This window comes from Lepeophtheirus salmonis, chromosome Z, assembly GCF_016086655.4.
Source record: "Lepeophtheirus salmonis chromosome Z, UVic_Lsal_1.4, whole genome shotgun sequence".
Lineage (NCBI taxonomy): Eukaryota > Metazoa > Arthropoda > Copepoda > Siphonostomatoida > Caligidae > Lepeophtheirus > Lepeophtheirus salmonis.
Window position 1 is genome coordinate 21,349,573 of NC_092584.1, and position 18,509 is coordinate 21,368,081.

At 32.6% G+C, this 18,509-nt stretch overlaps 1 protein-coding gene across 1 annotated transcript; it reads right to left on the bottom strand.

The window, feature by feature from the left end:
• Positions 1 to 828: 828 nt before the first annotated feature.
• LOC121130511 (ionotropic receptor 40a) lies at positions 829 to 13,206 on the bottom strand. Its single transcript, XM_040726247.2, has 10 exons — positions 12,967 to 13,206; positions 12,624 to 12,894; positions 7,499 to 7,752; positions 4,550 to 4,634; positions 3,877 to 4,008; positions 3,661 to 3,817; positions 3,380 to 3,600; positions 3,081 to 3,325; positions 1,241 to 1,331; positions 829 to 1,175 (listed from the first exon to the last, which is right to left on the bottom strand). Exons 1-10 carry the CDS (start codon positions 13,182 to 13,184, stop codon positions 999 to 1,001), a joined length of 1,851 nt encoding a protein of 616 aa, XP_040582181.1. The 5' UTR covers positions 13,185 to 13,206; the 3' UTR covers positions 829 to 998.
• Positions 13,207 to 18,509: the final 5,303 nt, after the last annotated feature.

Sequence of the window (18,509 nt, forward strand, 5' to 3'; positions counted from 1 at the left end):
CTAATTTTTTAATTTTAAACTAAGCCCACCCCTGCATATAGTAAGCCTTTGTATTAAGGGCCCACATTTGTGTCAAAGAAGTGTTCTTAACCGAAAAAGAACTGAAAATTTGTTCTTTAAAATAAATTTAAATGATAGCACCTGTCACAAGTGAGTCACATTCGAATAAATCCTGTATGGAAAGTTCACTGTGCTCTGTTCACCCCAGGAAAATTCACCACCCATCGCACATAAAGTACATATATATTCCATTTTCTAGGGACAACCCGAACTATACACATTGAATTCAAGAGAATAATTTTTCCCGAGAGCATTGTCCATGAAGCGACGTCGATCTTTCTATTTTTATACAAGTCAAGACATACGAGTATATACGCCCTTTTATTTTATTTTTAAATTTGACACACAAGCTTGATTGCATTATTTTTCTTAGATGTACACAGTCCTAAGTTCTGGTTACAGGAAAACTCCTCACCCGTTATTTTCACCCCCGGAAAGTTCCCCTTCCCTTTTCACCCCGAAGGAAGGTTTATCCCAAGACAAGTTCATCGTGAGGAAAGTTTATTCCAAGATAATTTTTTTTCATCGGTAGTTAAGGGTTAATACATTTTTTCGTCAAGCATCAGAGATTTAAGTCCTTTTTTTTTTACTGAGATAATGATTATATTATTGAATTATTAAATCTTTATATTAAAAGTAGATTAAAATACTGCATCAAAGTAGACATTTTTTGACTGGGAGTGAAAAGAACTCTCTGAACTTTCCGATCACGCTAAATTCTTTCCTGATAATTAAACACGAAAAAAAACAGACAGACAAACAGGTAAATAGAGATAAAAACTTTGATTTATTAATAGAGATTTCAAGATCAATGTAATATCCCAAATTCTATGTTTTTAATCCATTTACAAATTCAATACAATATTTGTTAATGTGTTTATTTATGAAATACATCTATAATATTCATATGATAGTTGTATTTAGTAAAAGGAGTGCATTTATTTTTGAAATTCGAAAAGAACGTTCTTCGTCTGTGCCCAAAAATATAGCTTTTCCAAAGCGCAGCAAACAGTAGCAACGAGATACCCAACGATAAGTAACCAGAATCCACCCTGCAAATCATTTACTGAGAGAGGTTTCAATTGATCTACTTCTGTTTTGTAAGAGTAAAGATCCTATAATTATACAGATATGAATGTATTTGAATGTTTATATGACAATGTATGTGATGAGTAATTACTGGATTTCTTTTCTCCTGAATGTTTTGTAGACCATTCCGAACCATTTCTCGTTCATAATGGTTTAGTCCACTTGCTAGATAGCGTTGAAGTCTAATAATAAAAAAATTAGATAATCAGATTAATACCCCAAATCAGTCGCCTCGGTAAAGATTTTATTGTACTCCCAAAATTATCGTTCAGATTTTATATCTTGTATGTAAATCCAAGACCTATGACGTTCGTACGTATAGTCCGAGTAATTAGACTAGTAGATATACCGTAATATTTGATACTCTCTGTACTATTTAACAACATTATATTCCATTTGGAAAATATAGGAGTTTGGTCTGAAAATTTGGCTACGTATAAAGATACAAGACATCTTTGAGTTAATTTTATTTTCAACACAGTCTCTTTTTAAATCTATACAAGCTTCTTCTAGCGATGATCCGATCTCTGTAACACGTCCAAATAGTACACGGGATATTTCTCTGCAAAATAATTTTTAACGAGAAACTGTTTGCCTCTATTACTCCGAGTATGATGACTTAGATCTTAATACTCGATTTTCTCCATTTTCACAAAAATAATCATATCAACTCACTCAAAAGACTGTTAAATAACAACATCACAGTCTCAAGGAATGAAATTTTGCTGAGTAAATGGCAAAGGATACTAGATAGATTTTATTTGGGAGTACTGCCATTTTCACGTTGAAACTATTCAGATCCCCCACGTTTCATGATTAAAACTGTACTAGAGTGCCACAAGAGAATCGAATCCGGAGTTAACCGTGTATTGATGTACTTTAGAATCTGCAGTTTTATACTTATGATCCATATAATATTTGGATAAATTTGAATAAATCAAATATGTGGACATAAAAAATCTAACTGGCGTAAAAAAATATAAATAAATGATTTTAAAAAACTAAACCTAACATAAAATATAAAAAGCAAGGGTTAATGATGACAATATATAAATAAACTAATCACTAATACAACATTTATAGCCACATGATGGATCAAAGGAACAATATTTTGGGTTTAATCAACAAGCTTCATACTTAGAATTGTAAATTCTAAGCATTTTCTAGCGCCTGAGTTTTTTAGTAGATGTCAATTTGAGTAGTGTTTTATTTATTTTACTATCCTTCTTTTTTAATTATTGAGGAAATAAAATTGAAATATAGAGTGTGGTCATGAAAGATAGAGAGTATCTTGGAGGGTTTCGTAGGGAGTTATAATTTAAGTCTTTGTAGGACACAGATAATAATTGAGGAACGAAACCGGAGTAAATCCTACACATGTCCTTACTAGATACGGAAAAGGATTTATGTATATTTCCTTAGTGTCATAGCTGCTTGCAGCTAATTTAATGAAACTTCATGACAGCTCAGCTGCTCTTCACAAAAATATTCTTCAAATTGGCAGGAGCATCACTATAAATTGGCAGGGTCATCATTCTAAAATTTCGGGCTCTTACAATTTACAATTCCAAGGTCTATTTATTTTTTTTTAAAACTGTATTTTCCTTTTTTTTTTAACTCCTCAATTTGGCCACAAAAAATTATCAAATTTCCTAAGTCTAGTTAGTAATCATCTCATAGTTTCATTGTAAAGAAAGCTGTATCTTCAATGTGTGTTTGAGTGTCAAACAGCTGTAGAATGTAATTAGAATAGGTTTATTTGCCTAAGTCTGGGAAACTTCAAATACTCATGGCCCTAGTCAAATATATATATACTTAAGTTTTCTTCGTTATTTAATTGAAGGTTTATACACATACAAATAAAGGCATTTGTATTTTTTTAAAGGAGGCGTGTTTCTTGTTAAAAAAAGTAGGTTTGACTAACTAATTACCCATTGTTAATGTAACCCATAAATCTTGAGTTGTTTCTAACTATAAATCTTCGGTAGTGATAATCAAATGATTGAGATTGATACAAACTCTTGTAGCGATCAATGATAAGCATTGTGTCCTTATCATTTTGAAATAGTATGTCCAGTTTCCCTTCATGAACTGCAGAAAATCCCTCGGCAGCCGTTTCGATATGAACCAAATTCTTCTCTAAAATAATGCCTTTCAGAGCTGGGGATGCAGAAGACTTTAAAGAGTTGAAATTTAGCAAACTTCTGCTCATTTATTGGATCTGTTTTACCTTATAAAACCCATGCATGAATCCACCGATCCATAGTCCGATTCGTGAGTGACTATTGGACTGATATATCCCTTCTAAATCTTCTACCGAAGTTTGACGCTCCAATGATACGAGGCAAGACTTTAAAAGGCCACCATAGCCCGTCAAAATGATAAGGCTATATCCAATCCAACTAATGAGGAGAATGTACTCAGATACAACTCCAACTTGTACACGGTAACCTATCATATAATAATTATAATTACTTTAATAAAATACTTTAAAAATGTAGTTATTACAACCTTCACCGAGAAATATTGAGATTGTATTTAATAAACAGTCGGAAACCTTAGTTTTACGAGTAGTCATATATACGATTAGCACGTAAGTATATCCAGTCAGAAATATCAATCCAATGACAATGATCCATGATATGTTATCAAAAGGCCACATGAGAGCCTTCAAAAATAACCTCATAATGTTGGCATGATGAAAATGTATCTATATTATAATTTTACCTGCCATTTGGGTAGAAATCCACTTTTTATTCTGTAAAATACAGAAGAAGTTGTGAAATGGTAGCCAGTATAATCGGCTACACCATCCCGAAAGCGATTATAACCCATGGGTCCGAAAACGAAATCAATTTCCTAGGATATTAAATAAAAAAAATGAATACATATCATAAATAATGTAACAAAATAATAGGCGAAGTAAAAAGTTTTGAGCGTTTTTAAACTTGATTAAGACTATAATATTAACATAGTTAGAATTATCTGATTTATAAGGTTCCAAACTGTTTTCTGGAAAATTTTTGGTTCCTGAGTAATGGAAAAATTGATCACATGCTGGGCCAATTTGACGATTTCCCTTCTTTTATCAACATTTTCGACGTCTATATCACTATAATGGAATTGTTGGAACCACTGATTTGCTATCGTAGGGATATGTATTGAATAATGTATTGAATTTTCCCTTTTTTTACTTCCATTTTGGAACACTGTAACACACGACTGGCTTCACCAAACACGAAACAATAAATAAACTTTTGTTCAGTCTTAACCTTTAGGCATACTTTAAGTTGTTGTTGTTTTTTCTGGTTTTTTTTTTTGATGCAATGGAAGTTATCGTGATATGTAGCAAAAAACGCTGAAAACATTTACCTGAACCTAATATTTTCTTATGGTTTACCCCTCTTTCGAGCATGCCAACCATTCCAGTAAAGGATCCATTTTTAGTCGGAAGGCCATATACGTTATCAACACGTTCTACATATCTACGATAATGAATTTACATGTTGGATTTGTAGAATTTAGTTTGAAATAATGGTCAATATCTAAAGTTCATAAATATGTACCGAAAGTGCAACAAAGTAACTAATTTGGAAGTTTGATTAAAGTCTCAAGTCAATATAGGGTTGTATCAAATCATGTCACATCCCAAGTGTTAAGTGTTCGTTATTTTAAAAAAATCATTTATTTGCTTAAATATTGTAGTTGTAGGGCTGTTTCAGTCAAACGGTTAGTAACGTCAAAGTTGATCGTTCTGTCTGTCTGAAGGTATGTACATATGACTGGCAGTCACTGGATGCATAGTATATATTGCACCATGATTGATATAATAAACATATTTTGATTTCAGAGATAACAATGTAGTCATAACATATTAATGATTTATTGGAGGTGTGTGAATATAGCATCCAATTTGTATATAGGGTGCTCCCTTATGTAAGGAATATGGAGTTTGTTAAAATGGCACTAAAAAAAATTAGCCTAAGCCGCTTCCTTGAGTGTCATGAATCCCTTTCATATATCTTGAAATACATCTGGCTCTCAGGTTATTCAGGTAAAAGTCTAGGTCCCAAGTAGTGGTGTGTCGGTCCTTGTTAATTCGGTCCAATGTAGCTTAAGGCCCGGTCCGAATAAGTCCTTAGGACCGACACACTACTATTCCCAAGGCCGTTTATTCTCCATCGATGCTGTATTTCAATGCATATAGAAGCATATATATGCTGTAATATATGCTGACCCGCAGGTTGTGGAGGTAAACTGCTGGGTCTTCGGTTAGATTAAATTTCTGAGCAGCTACTTCTTTGAGTCTTCTAGGCCCTTTATAATATCTAAAAATATAGCATAGGCCACGGGTAGAGTATGTGAACTACTTGACTCCAAAAGTAGGTTAAATTTGTGAGAAGTACCTCATAGGAGATTACACGAGCCACTCCTCGCGCTCAAAGTTAGACCTTCACCCTATTAGGAATTAAGGCAAACGCACATTCTTATACCAGCCAATAACCAAATCCAAGAAATTCTTCAAGATCAAAACCTTCTTTCTAGGGGGGTACAAATTCGAAACCAGTAATACTACCCTAACCTAATTTCTGGAGAAACTCATATAATTCACAAAGCTAAATCTTCCCACTTATTTTACAAAGAGTTTACTTGCATCAGAAAAGGGTTGCAACACCCCTTTGTAAGGGCCCTTGCGTACCTTCTGCTGCTTCTCTATACATCAAGTACACCTTCTAATGATCAATAATAATCCCCGATTATAAAGGAAAATTGCTGGGCCTCAAAGCAATTAAACTCCACCGTCACTGCGTAGCTAAGCATCAATGATATCTTCCAATATTATAAAATATGTTTTGGCCCAAAGGTTGTGCAGGGAAACTGCGGGGCCCGGATCGTAAGTAAAATAATTATTTATAGGTATAAAATGGATTTGGCCTTGAATACCAACGGTTCAAGGGGCAGGATGTATTTTGGAAGGGAAGGGGTATAGAAGGAGAACTTGATGCTTAGAAAAGTGGCAGCAAAATGATTTAATCTGCCTTAGGATACAGTAGTTTGCCCTCTCTACCCGTGGGTCTAGCTATTTTTATGGATATTAGAACTGAGCAATGATGCTCAGGGAAGCACCTGCAGAATTTTTTTGGATGCATAGGGCCCAAGCAGTGCACTTGCACAGCCATTGGGCTTTTAGACGACCCTTAGTTATTCTGGGAAATGGCGGATATTACTGCTATTAATAAATAAAAAATTGATTGACATAATCAAGGAAGAACTTTATAAGTTTGAAATCGTTAGCTAGTGAGGTTCTTCTCTCTCTCTCTACTGGATAAAGAGGTAACGTTAATGTCACAGGAAATTAGGTGGCTGATATGCTGGCCAAAGCTGGAACTGTGGATCAATTTCCTTCTCAAATTGTTGGTATCCTTCGGTCATCTCATGGGGAGAAGGTATTTGCCTATAATATAGACAAATGACAGAGACTTTGGTCGAACTTTGACTATTGCTGTCAAAGCCGTGCGGTACTCCCAAGAGTTAGACTTGGGAGGTGGAAGCATCTCTTGGATTTTTTGAAAGGAAAACTGAGCTCCTTGGCTCAGTTTACCACTGGGTATTGTTTCTTAAGCCCACACTATCAACCTATGTACGATAAAGATAGCCCACTTTGTCGTGGGTGTGGGTTAAGAAATGAAGACCCACTTCATTTTATTTATGGTTGAAGAAGGAGCATGGCAAGTTAGCAATGGTAATGACAATAAATAAACCACAAGGTCAAACATTTGAAAAAATTACTTTATATTTACAGAAATCAGTATTTTCATATGGTCAATTATTTATTGCATTTTCAAAAGTGTCAAAAGGGGTGCAAGTTTGATTATATTTATATCAAATCTTGTATATAAGGAGGTTTTACAATAAAAATTTACCTATCATATAATTATAGTTGAAAGTAGATCGTTTTAGTTAAAAATTTTAACATAAACAAGCGAAATATAAATATTATCTTTTTAATTTGTCATTGGCATTCTTTAAGATAGCGTGTTCATGCAGGTGTCATAAAAGAAGTAATGTAATTCATGTTTTCAGAGTAAGTAAAGATGTAACCGTAATCTGTTTATTAAAAGCCGAACATGCGGCAAAAGTTTCATCAAATTCGAAACAAGTATCCATCTAACTTTGGTGTCAGATCTGTATCCTAATATTTACGTCTAAAGATCCAAATAAAACAAATCCAAGAAATTGTGGATCTATCCTATTAATAGTATCATGTTCTTCAATAGCTTTATAAGTCGAGTCACAAGTTCTCAAATTAGTCATGGTATTTAAGCACACAAATGTAAATCCGACTTACTTAAAATTCAGATCTGCATATCTGGATAAAAAAGCAGTCGTGGGCCATATTTGAGCATTTGCAAAGTTACCAGTGTAGTTATCTGGATCAATTGGCTGGTCCATTGAAAGAAATGCAGCCACAATGGTTTTGGAGCAGTCATTGACTTCAAACAGTTTAGTATATAGTTGGTGGAAACCTTGATGCGAACTATAATATGCGATGTGGTTCCAAAAACCATTTGTTGTATATTCAAGTACTTGTGCAATTGCGTTCTAATTTGAAAGAAAGAAAGGAGCTTAAGTGGCAATAAGGTAACAACCATATAATATTAGAAACCTGAGAGTCCAGGCTCATGCAAACCTACTACAAATGGGGTAATTTTTAAACGGAAAAAATAAGTACTTATCAGATTTAAATAGTACAATATATACTTATTAGGGCTTAGACGGTACGCTGAACTCACGGTACACAGTATTACGGTACGGTATAATTTCAAAATGTGTTTTTTAATAGATTTAATGTAATTTAATTTTATATAATTTAGTTCCAATAACAAACCGTTTATTAAACATCTTTTTATCGCTTTAGGTATTCATTCAACAATATAAATCTAATGATTGTGAATTTTTGGCATAAAAATATAACCAATACTTGACAAATGGCCTTTTGAACTTAATTTTATATCATTTGAGCCTTTGTTTACAGCGTTCTCGTATTATATGTACATTCGAATTAAGATAATAAGTCTTTAGGCTGAGGGAAGCAGACAGTTTTGTTCGAAATATGAAAATGTACCAATGATTAAATCCCTGTAATTTTAAAAATAATTTATTTCTGAATTGGGAGATTTATACAAAAAAAAATGGTTTGGTTCATGGTCTATTAGTAAACATCCTTTGCGTTATTAGTGAACTGGGATTACATGCTGTCCCAATTACTAGTCAAATTTTATTTATTGATGCACACTTGACACAGTGTCAAAATTTCATTCATATTGAACTTAAAAATATAAATGAAAATGCAAAAAAATACTTGCTCGAGTTCAATGCAAAGAAATAAAAAACTGGTAAGAACCAGATATAATTTGTCCTTATTATTTATGAAACATTGTGATTTAATTTCTAATAAAAATTTTATGTAACGTATTAATTTGAAAGATACCAGGAATTACCAGTTAGGAAAATTGCCCCGGAGAAAATTGCCCGTATTTAGTTCAATTTTCATGAAAATACCACATAAATCCGCTTAATATTATTAATGATAAATATCTAAACATATTTGTTTGTTCCATCCTCAAAGGGAGTACCTTCAAGTGTGAGTAATTTATTCAAATATAATTCCCTGCAATTTTTTTAAATTCAATCCAATCTTCTAAGGAATTGATCAAGAGGATTGGTAAGGATGGCGGGGGGATAAATAGCTTAGGTCCTCTTAACATATGGTTGAATACCTTCCGCCATCGGATTGGTCCAGGGGTGGTTTGGATTTGCTAAAAGCCACTGGCAAAACATCTAATTCACCTCCCTAATACCAAAAAATAGTCCTTAGGTCTCAGGTTGCACGGGGTATTTGGGGTACCCCTGGATCCTTAAAAACCAACGCCATTTCATCAAATATATCCAAGGAACCCCTTTAACACCAAAAAATAGTTTAAGCCTTTGGTGTGCAAATGAAGAACACCATTTTCTCTATTTTTTTACGGCATTTAACTCTTTTTTCTTATAGATACTACGGTACATGGAAATAACAGTATTTGTATTTCATTAGTCATATCAATAATCCTTTTTTATTTAAGCTTGTAACTTATAATGTGTTATAATTCATCATAAAGTTTGAAAACAAAAAATACGGGCAATTTTCCTCCATTGAAATTTTCCACAGGCAGTTTTCCGCTCACAAATTTGAACAGATTTACGTATCAAAAATATACTTATTACTTCATAAATACTTATCTTAACTATAATAAGTAGGATTCAGGAGAAAAAAAGGCAACTTTTGCGTTTATTAGAAGTGGGGAGGATTTTGGTTTATGTGTGTGAATAGTTTGATAAGACAAAATATATTGATTACACCATATAAATGAAATATTATTAATTGACTTTTTTTTAATGTTAATTGCAGATAAGTGAATAATTATAATTAAGCAGACCTCCGTATCATCTATTCAAAAATATAAAGTATATATAAATTTTTTATGTCCTTTAGAACATACATTTCTATTTGTGTAGTTATGTAACAGTTTTTAGAATAAAAAATGAATCTAATGATTCATGCTTTAATAAACCGAGAGTTACTGACGAAAAACCCACAATAAACCTACGTGTCCGCCGCTGGGGATGGGTTATAGGGTCTGCCCCACCAAAATTATGGAAATTTGGCTTTCTATTACAAAAAAAAATAATCGTCAGTTGGGCAAATTATACAGCAGAGCAAAAAATATAATTTTTCAAATCAAAAATGTATTCTTTTTTATAAAAAGCTGTGGATTTTTGAAAAAAAAATTAATGTTTGAAAGGTTCTCAAGGAAAAAAAATTCTTAATATTTTTTTGTGAATAACATTTTGATTTATGAAATTTTTTCACAAAAATTTAAATTTTCAATTTAATTTTTGATATAAATTTTTCTTAAAAAATTAATATTTTCAAATTTGTTGACAAAAAGTTTAATTTTTTGCGAATACCTATTGATGTTTTAAACTTTTAAAAAAATCCCCGCCCCGCCCCCATAAAACCCTGCTGACGCCCTGACAAAAGAAATAATATATTAATCTATTGAATTGGCCTACATTCACAAAATATTTGCTCAGTTTACTGTCAAATAACACTGTTCAACATCAAAATGGTAGAGAATTTACAAAAGTTTGATCCCTTAATTCAAAATATGGCCTTAAATGTTCTCTATTTCCCCCTCTTGTTTGTTTTTTTAATTTCAAAGCTTGTTAGATGAAAATACATAAGGCTAATATATTTAAAAGCCTATAAGGAAAAAACCAATCCTAGTGGTCAGGGGTAGTTAGCAGGAATTTCCTTGCCAGGAATTACTTACAACCAAAACATTAGTGCTGCTCAAAATTCTAAAGTGAGAGCACGCTTATTCTTTTGAATAACGAGATAAAATCTATCGTAAATTATAAATGGTGATTGGTGGTCACAAATCCGGACACTTCAACTAGACTTAAGACGCACTGTTTAGGAACCACTATCCATTAGTACTTGATATTATCTTATTTGCATGTGTTAATGTGAATTATATCCATTTAATTATTCTTTTTAAAAGTAATTTGAATATTTGGCAAAAGTGCCGTTAGATCTAACAAAGCATAAATGTTATCTCCTGATTGTTAAACTGTTGTCCTCAGCTAGCGTTGAGGAAGTATTTTCTAAAGGGGCTCAATTATTTAAGAATAGATGTCAAAGTTTAAATGATGAAAACTTTGAAAAAAAAAAAATTGTCTATTAAATATTTAATTAATCATTTTATGGATTTTTTTATATTTTAATTATAATTTTAAATCTTAAAGTTTTATTTATTCTTGTAGTTTATTTCTCTTCATTTTTTTGAAAAAAAAAATATATATAAATTTCAGGGACTTAATTGCAATCACAGAAAGTTGTCAAATCCAAATACTCCTTACACGAAGGAAAAATGAGCTCCAATCATTGATATTTTTTTCTTTTTGATAAAGATATATTAATAAAAAGAATTATTCTATTGCGTAGCTAATAAGTAATAATTATAATATTTTTTTATAAATATATTCAGTTGTTGAATTGGACTTGAGCCTCTAAGCCCACAACAAAAGAAGGCTGCCAACCCTACACAATGACTTATCAAGATAAACAAAGAATTGTATATAATAGTTAGTTAGTTCTTTTTTGTTGCCTCTTAGTACCTCTCTTTGCAAAATGGTCTTCAAATTCATTTCCTGTAATGTCGAAATTGCCTTTGCACCATTCTAGATATATATTTTTCTCACTCATTCCTTTGATAATGTTTCTTTACATTTTAAAACTTCTGTACTAGTAGTAAGTGGATTAAAGATTGCAACAATTGCTGATTGTGTGTTTGATTTGATTATTACATTGTTCAGTGGTTTGTGTACTTGAGAAGAGCTTTTACACCTTGTGTTAGGGCAAAAATCTCTGCTTGAAACAGGGAAGCCTCTTTATTCAATGAAGCCATTGAATGACATATTGATGCATCACCTTTGATAATGACCCAACCAGCCCCAGTGTTTCCGTCTTTGTCTTTAGACACTAATTGCAGTTAATAAATATACTTAGTATTTGTGAGCGATCGCTCAATCGCTTAAAAATAGCTCTGGTTTACCTTTGTTTTGGAAAAACTGTTCATTGTGCCCTTCTTTGTATAAACATGCCTCATTTTTCTAAACTAATATTAAAAATATATGGACAGTTTGTGTTCCAGCTAGATTACACCACAGCTTTTGACGATTATTTGTTGATATTTCGAGGGAAAATCCACCTGCAAAAACTCTCCTTCACTAGGCTCTCTTTTTGAAAGTAAAATCTCTTGATAATGAAATCAGGATTTTGATTACATGATCAGATATGTGAGGAATCCAGATTCCGACAACATTCCATTGGAGGAACTATAAACTTGGAGCAAAATTGACTGTTAAACTTCATAATCCTGATCTTCCTTTCATGCAAAAGGTTGCAAATATATATCAGTGGTCGTGATGATGAGATGCAGCTATCTAACAAGACTCCTGAATATTTTGCCAAATTCAAATTTGATTCAACTAAAAATATGGGCGTCTTTTAGTATGTATAAAACATACGATACGGAGCCAAGGCAAAAATTAAGGGAAGAAAATCTTTCTAAAATAATGCTTTGTCGATATTATATAGCAAAATTTATACTAAATTTTGATAAATATTGAACAAAACTGTAAAAATTGTATTTTTCTTTCAATACCAATTGCTCAATTTTGATATTTTGGTGCTCATTTTAGCCAAAATAATCCCCCAAAATCCCTAAGTCTAATAATAAGATTTAATATCTCAGGAGCATACTCAAAGTTACTCAGAGGAAAAATGGATCCCAAGGAATAAGAAGCATTTAGAATATCCCAGTTCACAAACAGAGGGCTAAAAATAAAGTTCTAAAACGACATACCTTTGAATCCCACTTAAGATAAAGTGAAGCCGGTAGAAACTTCAGCACATCATTTTCACAGCTTCTTGATGGAGTATATTTGTCCATCCAAAATAAATGAAAATAAGTGGATAAGGAATTGAACAACTTGAGGAGGAAAAGGTTCTCAATTACTTGTAGAGCCTCAGGAGAACACAGTTCTGTCAAATGAAGGTAGACTTGACATGTATTCCGATTCACAATAGGAGTTATTTCCTCGAGGGCCCCTCGGATGTCATAAATATTTAATGGTCTATATGTAGATATAATTAATTGACAACACAATCTATTTGGGATTTTCAAAGAGGGAAAATAAATCAATTACCGATTTTGAAGACGTTTTGACTTGAGTACTTCAAAATAAACGTCGTTATACTGTTTTGAATCGTATATAATGATTGGAGTACATGTTGATATTTCCGGGTGGGCAAGGAAGTGATTGACAAGATTGGGGATATTTGCATTCTCCTTCGTAAGGTTGGAGGATGCAAATACAGTGGCTAGGAATAGGGAGATTAACAACGCAGAAGTCTTCCCCCTCATAGATAATAATTAGGTATGAAGAATGGATTTAGGGGTAGTGTGCCTTATATATGCATACAAATCCTTTCCAAGAGCAAGAACAAATCATAATTTATTAATAGAGCTATTATTTATTAATGTTTATAGTCGTAATGATATATAATAATATTTATGAAGGGTTCACCTTTCATTCTGACATTTTCCTAGTACGAGTTCCCTGTTTAAGTATTCATAAATATATAAGACAATTCAAAATAAATAAATTAATTAACATAAATAGAGGATTGAACTTTTTAGAGGTTTCGTTCAGAAATAACAATCCAATATCAAATGAATTACGTAGAAGCTGCATTTTATCAATAAATATAATCAGTAGGACCAAAGTTATGTCAACTGTGATTTACTCCAAGGTTGTAGATACTTATCACGGCGTTACCTCTCTAACACAAAATACCCACTTTATTTTGTCTCATCCGTCGATTCTCTCATCTCACTTAATAGGTCATAGTCTGTGACGTAGATAGCCACTTTTTTGGGGAGCGACCTCTATTTCATAACCAATACAATTTTTTATTTAAAATGTATTTTCTCATAAAATAATCCTCCGAATTTTAATAGAAAGCAATGCCTGACGAATAAAGAATCCAAAAAGAATTAATGCCATTCATCACCTTTGACGTCATTAACAGCCTCGACTTGACCTCAGAAATAGGAGTCTTAATGGCAGTCTCTTTTGGCAGACTCCCAAATTCCTCAAGGATTTTGGACATTAGCTAGGAGTTTGTGCTATAGGAAAATCTGTTGGTTTGTCACTCAACTGTGTCGCCAGATAAATATGTCCTCGGAATAGAAGTTTGGCGAGCTTGGAGGTTAAACACTATACCAACAAAGTGATCAAAAAATAAAATTATGGCCTCATTTTGTGATCAACACGCTTTGTTGTTAATTCAAAATCTTCTCTAGACTCTTCATTTTTGATTTTTCAGATAAAGGATTTATCGAGTTTTAAGAGGTTTGGAACTTGCACATTGTCTCATCTGGTACTGACTGCTTGCTACCTGGTCACTCTCCCTTTTTTGTGGATTGCTTTTTCCTTGATCGATGTCATCTTTTTTATCTATTTCTGGCGAACCGCAAAAACAACAGCAACTTCTGGCTTGTGTATTAACAGCTGTTGTAGGGACTCAAATTTTGTAGTTAAACAACGGCATGCATGCACGAACGGTTATTACATTCTTGATAATTTTTGGAGATAACCCTCCCTCAATTGGTCATGTCTATTTTTTATTCTTATTGATAATTAACAAAGCAATAAGTTATACTTAAGAAAGGGATCTATGTATAGAACAAAACTTAGTTTAGTAAATAGCAAAATGGTTGATACGTATGGTCTTTCTTTTAATTTGTTCATTATTTAATGAACAGTGGCGTGTTAACATCTTCCACTAGAAGAAGAATTATTGCATATCATTGATATAAATTGATTTAAAATGCATAATAAAATAAATATATGCCTAATTAAAATATTTTCCCTGCACTTATGCGTTTTCAATTGTAGAAGGTTCTCCTCTTCATGGCAGTAAATCGTTTTCTCCCTCGAAAATCATTTAACAGGCAGCTGATAATCAAAATGATCTTATTTCAATAATACCATCTGTCTCGCTTCCGCCTTCTTCTTGCACTCTTACACAAATCCGATTGGATAGAAATGCAATTACTCATTGGTTCATATATATATGCAATTTGCCAATTTATTATTTCTATTAATAAATTTTAGCTACTATATAGAATTACAAATTCATAGCTACGCTTTTAAAAAAATATCACTAAGCAACTACAATATTGAATAAAAAACTATGTAGGATATTACTATTATGAAATATTTGTAATCCATTTAAGAAATTGTGGAGAAAATGATGGAGAACAGGGATAGTCTTGGAGGATTGACATATTTTCGGTCCTTTTTTCTGTTGTTGCTTTTTTTTTTGGTGGTAAGGTTGCGTTTTACAATAAATGTAACCATGTGTTATAATTACAAGAAACAGCCTTAGAGTTTGTAAAAAATATGAGCTGTTGATATGCTTATATAAAAAAATCAAAACATGACATTGCAACAGTGAGAATTTTGAATTTTTGGGAGAAAAACAGCTTAGCTGTCATTAGGTTTCATTAAATGAGATATACGCCTCTATCAGAGAAAAGAAATAAAGACAAATTCTTTTCCATATCTAGCAAGGATTAAAACATAATTTATTCTGTTGCCAATTCTCAATTCTACTCCGAAAGTAAAAACTCCACACGAGATAATTAGTGGTATTCTTCATCATTCCTGAGTACACCCACTTTATACTTAAATTTTCCCTCCTACAGAATTTCAGAGGAAAAAGAAATTTAGAATATATACAACAACACTGCTTAGATTGGCAATTACAAAAATTATTACACGCTTCTTTTTTTTCATATTGTTTACAAATCTATGCGACCTCATTCATACACTTTTTGACATATATAACAATTTCTAATTAGGTTTTGCATCATTATTTCAATCATTTATCAGCAAAATTACTTATTCAAAAATTTTACTTCTATTTGTATTCGAAAAAGTCCTTGCTATTTTCAAATCCCTTCTTTTTGGTATCACAGATTATTAATTAGTAATATATAATTACTTTTTTCAATACAATACAACTAAGGCCTTTATCATCTTCTACATGCATAAATTTAATTCAACATACCTAGGAATAGAAAATGCTAATATCCGTACATGGGGATTAGTAGTTGAAACATTAATATCAGTGTAAACTTCGTCAAGCCGGACGAGACAAAATCATTTCGTTAACGAGAGACTCAATTCTATTTTGAAAAATATACCTGGGCCAACAGGTTGTGCAGGGGACAGTTGGTCCCTAAGAGGGATCAAAATCTATCTCAATCCCTATCCTTAGCATCAAGAACCCCTTCCGATATATTATAATAAACCCCAGTTGTACAAGTGAACCCCTCGACCAAAAAGTGAATCATTACCCACTACTTTCTTCAGCATCAAGGATCCCTTTTGATATCCTATAATACAGCCAACCCACGTGTTGCGCAAAATAGTCACAGGTTCAATAAGTGGATCATTACCCACCCCCATCTCTTTCCTGAGCATCAAAGACCCCTTTCAATATCATATAATACAACCCAGCTCATGGGTTGTACTAGTAAACGCTGCTCAAAAAGGTGGGCCTTTATTCGCAGAACTCACTTACATTGCTTTGGTATTATTATACGTGAACTCTGTAAAGTTATGTGTAAATTTGGTGGTGCCTTATGGCCGTCATACAGCTACTCTGTAGTTAGATGTTCAGGTGTTTTAATACTAAAATGTAAGCCAAAAAGGTGAGCAATTTGAATGCACGTGATACAATTAGGACATATCTGGATGACTACAGCAACAAGCAAAGATCTAATAAAAATTTATAATAGAACTATACGGTTATATATTTTATCTAAATATTATTAGTTTGTTCAAAATAGACATAAACAAAAAACTTATTTAAATATACTTTTCAAGATCAAATGTAATAATTTAAAAAAATCATCTTTTTGAACATACCTAACATATCTAATATTATCTAAATATTTTTTACTTAAAATATCCTAAACATACACACATTCACAAAAAAAACTACTTTTGCAGCAAGTCGTGCTATTATGGAATTTGCTTTTACAGAGGTGTTCCTTTTTTTGCAGATGAACTTATTTGTTTATAGTCTGTGGAGTTGCACCACTTAAAGCCTTGTTCATTTCCATCCGACATTTTTGATGTGGTCTGTTGCAATGTAATCTCTAGGACTTCATCAATACTGAGGAATGACTCCTTGCAAGGTCAGACTGCTTTCTTATATTGAGCTGTTTTAATACATCATTTCTTCTCCCTAATCTATAATATCCGTTCCCTGCCACATGGATCAAAACAGACAAGATGTAGTGGGAATCTGTTTTTCTACGGTCGATACTTGGAACTTGGCATACTGAACAAAACACTGTCCATAAGCCAACTTACTTGTCTTGTTGTCACGTTGCCACATCAAAAGAATGTCTTGTGATAATTTCTTATCATACTATAGTTTGATTGTCTGAATACAATATAAATTTCAATGCAAATGTACTGGATCAGAGATATATAACAATTTATTATAGTGGGTCGCATTGCCACTAAAAATATTCTAATGGGCCTCAGAACCTATTAAGTTAAATTCCTTGAAAAATTTCTAAAAACAAAAAATATTTTAATTTGAGACCGAATGTAAAAAAAAAGGCCAAACCTAATTATTCAAGGCCAAACGGATTAAAAAAGCTAATTTGGCAACCCTGTTAGAGTCTCAGAAAATATTGTTCTATGTTTGTACAAATTATGAGCGTTCTACGCGTTGTGATGATATTGCATCAATTTTGCAAAAAAATACTACTTGAAGTGAGAATGAGTAGTGGACCACAACTCAACATTAGGTGGTCTACAATTCACAGGTTGGGCATACCTGCACTGGATTATCAAATTGCTTACAATAGATTTGTACCTTAATAAAATCCTTAATGCTCAAATGGCTTGCAATGAATTGTTTAATAATCAAATTACCCACAATCTTTTTACCTGATTTTATATTTTATAGATTGCGAAGTATTTGGTACATTGCCCAGGAATTCTGCACATTACCTGCTCTAACGGGAATTTTGTTCATTGTCCGTAACATATATATTTCATCAGCCCACAAGTTTTGCAATATATCAGTATGACCCGGAGTAGGGTCATAACCCACCGCCGAATCGTTGTAATTGGCGAATGAACCCCTTATATGGGATTCTATTTACTTTTACTTCCCAAGGGTTGTGCAATTTGCCAATGGAGCACGTATTGGGCTCATAACCCAACGCCAATTCATTATTTTTTATATCACCTCCAGAGTTTAACTAAATTTTTTACTTATATGACCCTTTTGACTTCTTACTGGGTTTGCAAAGTCGGTCAGCATCAAGAATGGGGAGCTCAGCCTAAGAAATTCATTAAATTTTAGTACTTTGTTAATTGTTCATGAATCTGTGGGAAAAAGAATATATTTTTTTTTTACAGGCACCCTCTTTCTTTGGCCCCAGGTTCCTTTTTCTGAGTATCCGTAGTCGTAATAGGCGAATATATACGTATTTAATTAATTAATTCATTGAAGGCCCAGGTGTTTTGCAATATTGTCATTATGGCCATATAAAATTTTGATTTACTCAATGGAGAATATTTGGTGATAAGTCTGCATCAGGTATCTTTCATTTAAGTAAATTGGCACTAAATATACATCTTCAACGTCATCA